Here is a 3,204-nt window from a genome sequence, read left to right on the forward strand (position 1 = left end):
CTGATCAGCCATCAGCACTTTTTTTTTTTTTTCATAAATGGCCAGATCGTAAGCATTTACAGCTTTGCAGACCTTAGGTTCTCTGTGAAGAGGCTGCTTGTCTCTGCTCTTATATTATAAAAGCAAATGCAAATAACACGTGCTTGAGTGGGTATGGGCCAGGTTTGGCCTAAGGGTCAGCTAACCCCTGTTTGAGATCATGTCAGTGTGAGCATAACTTTTTAGAAATAGTGATTCTGAACGAGGAGCATAGTTTTATTAAAATAGTACTGCTGTTTCTACTTCACATTGGCAGTTCCAGCTTATTAAGGTGCTAGAGGAATTTTTGGCGAATTATTTTTTCAGATGGCAGTGCCCGTACTGTTAACACTGTTTTAGTTTTCAAATCAATGACATTTCCAGCACATACTCTGTACCATACTCTATACCCTCTTCCTTTCGATTAGATTTGGGAATCAAAATATGGATTGATATTCGGATTGATTGTTTCTTCTTAATTATTAGACACGTGTCCTTTGTTGATTGCCCCGGCCACGATATTTTGATGGCAACTATGCTGAACGGTGCGGCCGTGATGGATGCAGCCCTTCTGCTGATAGGTAAATAACGTTAGAGTTGCCTTGGACAGATCAGTGTGGAACAAGTCCAGGATGGGGTATTAAAAGGAGAGCCAAGGCCATTAAGGACCATCTCCATTACCTATAGGTGATCCAAACGGGCGCTAACATGTCATCAAGGATGACATCCCTGCCTACTAGGTATCACAGAATACTAAACAAGATAGATCTGGGGCTGAGAGGTGAATCCTTACAATAGTATATATTTTGAAAAGTCTTTAGTGCATTTTTTCTGCCTAGATCACATGAAATGATTTATTATTTTAGTTTTAAATTTAGTTATAAATATACTTTTTCTTTCTTTCCTTTTTTTTTTTTTTTTTGNGAGGGAGACACAGAATCCGAAGACAGTCTCCAGACTCTGAGCTGGCTGTCAGCACAGAGCCCAACGTGGGGCTCAAACCCACGAACTGTGAGATCGTGACCTGAGCCGAAGCCGGACGCTCAACCAACTGAGCCACCCAGGCACCCCTATGGAACATAATTTTGAAAAGCATGCCACATAGATAACAGTATAGGACACCTGAACCTCACTGCTTAGGAAAGATGGTCATTGGCTGCACAACAAAACATGCTGATTTCTTTGTGATACATTGTTGGTTATCTTCACGTTGAGTGTTCTTCCCTCCCTTTGTTAGAGAGTACCCTTTGATGGTAGTTGACATTCACAGAGTGAAGTAAGCATCTTCCCTTTTTAATTATTCTCTGCCTGTCAGGAGCTTGACTGGGCTAAAACATCTCTAAGACTGGATAGAGCCAGAGGGCTATGACTTATCCCTTAACGAAAGCTAAGGGCAGACCCTGAGATGCCAAACTTGTTGATTCCAAGCTTCTTGCCTAGGACCAGGAATAAGAGCTAAATGATTTGGAGGCTCTAGTGAAAGGCACATAGAGTGAAACAAGGGCAAAAGATGGATACCTGGCAATGATATCCGAGACTTTTGCCTTGAGTAAGGCTAAGACCTAGACAAATTTTCTTTATTAGATGCCAGGTAAAAATTTTTTTTGGTAGTAAAATACACATGAAATAAAATTTACCATTTTAGCTATTTAAAGTGTACAACTCAGTGACATTAAGTACATTCACAGTGTTATACAAACATCACCATCTTCTAGTTCCAGAATGTTTTCCATTGCCCCAAAAGGAAACCCATGCCCATTAAGGAGTCACTGTGTGCCATACCCCTCCCTCTAGCTCCCCACAACCACTTAGCTGCTTTCTGGATTTGCCTGGTCTCAATATTTCCAGCTGATTCTCATGGCGTCTTTTTGATTCTTCGTCATCTAGCTGGTAATGAGTCTTGTCCTCAACCTCAGACATCTGAACACCTGGCTGCTATAGAAATCATGAAACTGAAGCATATTTTGATTCTACAGAATAAAATTGATTTGGTAAAAGAAAGTCAAGCTAAAGAGCAGTATGAACAGATCCTTGCATTTGTACAAGGTAAGAAGCCATGATACTTAATAAATCTGTGAATCATTTAGAGAGGTATTTAATCCAGATACCAGATTTTAAGCTAATTTTTACTATAATATACTATCTATAATAGAAAACACTTATGGATCTTAAGCCTTTTTTCTCTCCCTAATACTTACTAGCCACCTAATACAACTAGTGAGATGTTTGTTTCTAAATTTGATAAACTAGGTTTGTTTATTTAAAAAAAATTTTTTTTTAATGTTTTATTTATTTTTGAGAGAGAGATAGAGACAGCGTGAGCAGGGGAGAGAAAGGGAGTCACAGAATCTGAAGACAGGCTCCAGGCTCTGAGCTAGCTGTCAGCACAGAGCCCGACGCGGGGCTCGAACCCATGAACCCTGAGATCATGACCTGAGCCGAAGTCGGCCACCCAGGTGCCCCTTGAGAAACTAGTTTTTAATGTTTATTTTTGAGGGAGAGCTAGTGAGCATGGGAGAGGGGCAGGGAGAGTAGGAGAGGATATGAAGCAGACTCTGTGCTGACAATAGAGAGCCTGATGCAGTGCTCGCACTTAGGAACCATGAGATCATCACCTGAGCCAAAGTCAGATGCTTAGCCGACTGAGCCACCAGGCACCCCTAAAAAATTTTTTTTTTTATTAAAGTATAGTTGACCTACTATTATATTAGTTTCAAGTGTACAACATAGTGATTCAACAGTTACTACAATTTTATACGTTATGCAGTGCTCCCCGTAGTAAGCATAGCAACGCTCCCCAACTGTCACCACACAAAGTTATTACATTATTGTTGACTTATCCCCCATACTGTACATTTCATCCCAGTGATTTTTTTATTTTATAATTGGAAGGGTAAACCAAAGTATATTTTTGCTGACTGAAAGTTAGAACTGAAGTTTGTATCCTGGAAACTATCAGATTAAAAACAGCAACAAGACCTCTCTTTAAAGAACAAAAGCTTTTTTTTTTTTTTTTAAACCTTGGTCTTACACTTTTTATTCTTACCAAGTAGTTACTTTGATCACTGGAATTGACAGTGATTTGTTTTGTCTTTATAGTGTCCATTTCTCTAATAGCATAGTGGTTTTCATTTCAGAGAAGACATGATGCATTTTGTTGACAGTTCTTCCTTTTCCTTGTTGGTG

General features: G+C 39.5%; 1 protein-coding gene across 1 annotated transcript in view; it reads left to right on the forward strand.

Annotated features, from left to right (window-relative positions):
• LOC144235134 (eukaryotic translation initiation factor 2 subunit 3) overlaps nt 1-3,204 on the forward strand; it is a 21,225-nt gene that overhangs the window by 4,386 nt on the left and 13,635 nt on the right. Inside the window, exons 5-6 of the mRNA XM_077768541.1 lie at nt 505-599; nt 1,906-2,064. Coding sequence (XP_077624667.1) covers nt 505-599; nt 1,906-2,064 — 254 coding nt within the window. The remainder of the gene's footprint in view (nt 1-504; nt 600-1,905; nt 2,065-3,204) is intronic.

The sequence above is a fragment of the Crocuta crocuta genome, unplaced genomic scaffold, assembly GCF_008692635.1.
Source record: "Crocuta crocuta isolate KB4526 unplaced genomic scaffold, BGI_CrCroc_1.0 scaffold1121, whole genome shotgun sequence".
Taxonomy (NCBI): domain Eukaryota; kingdom Metazoa; phylum Chordata; class Mammalia; order Carnivora; family Hyaenidae; genus Crocuta; species Crocuta crocuta.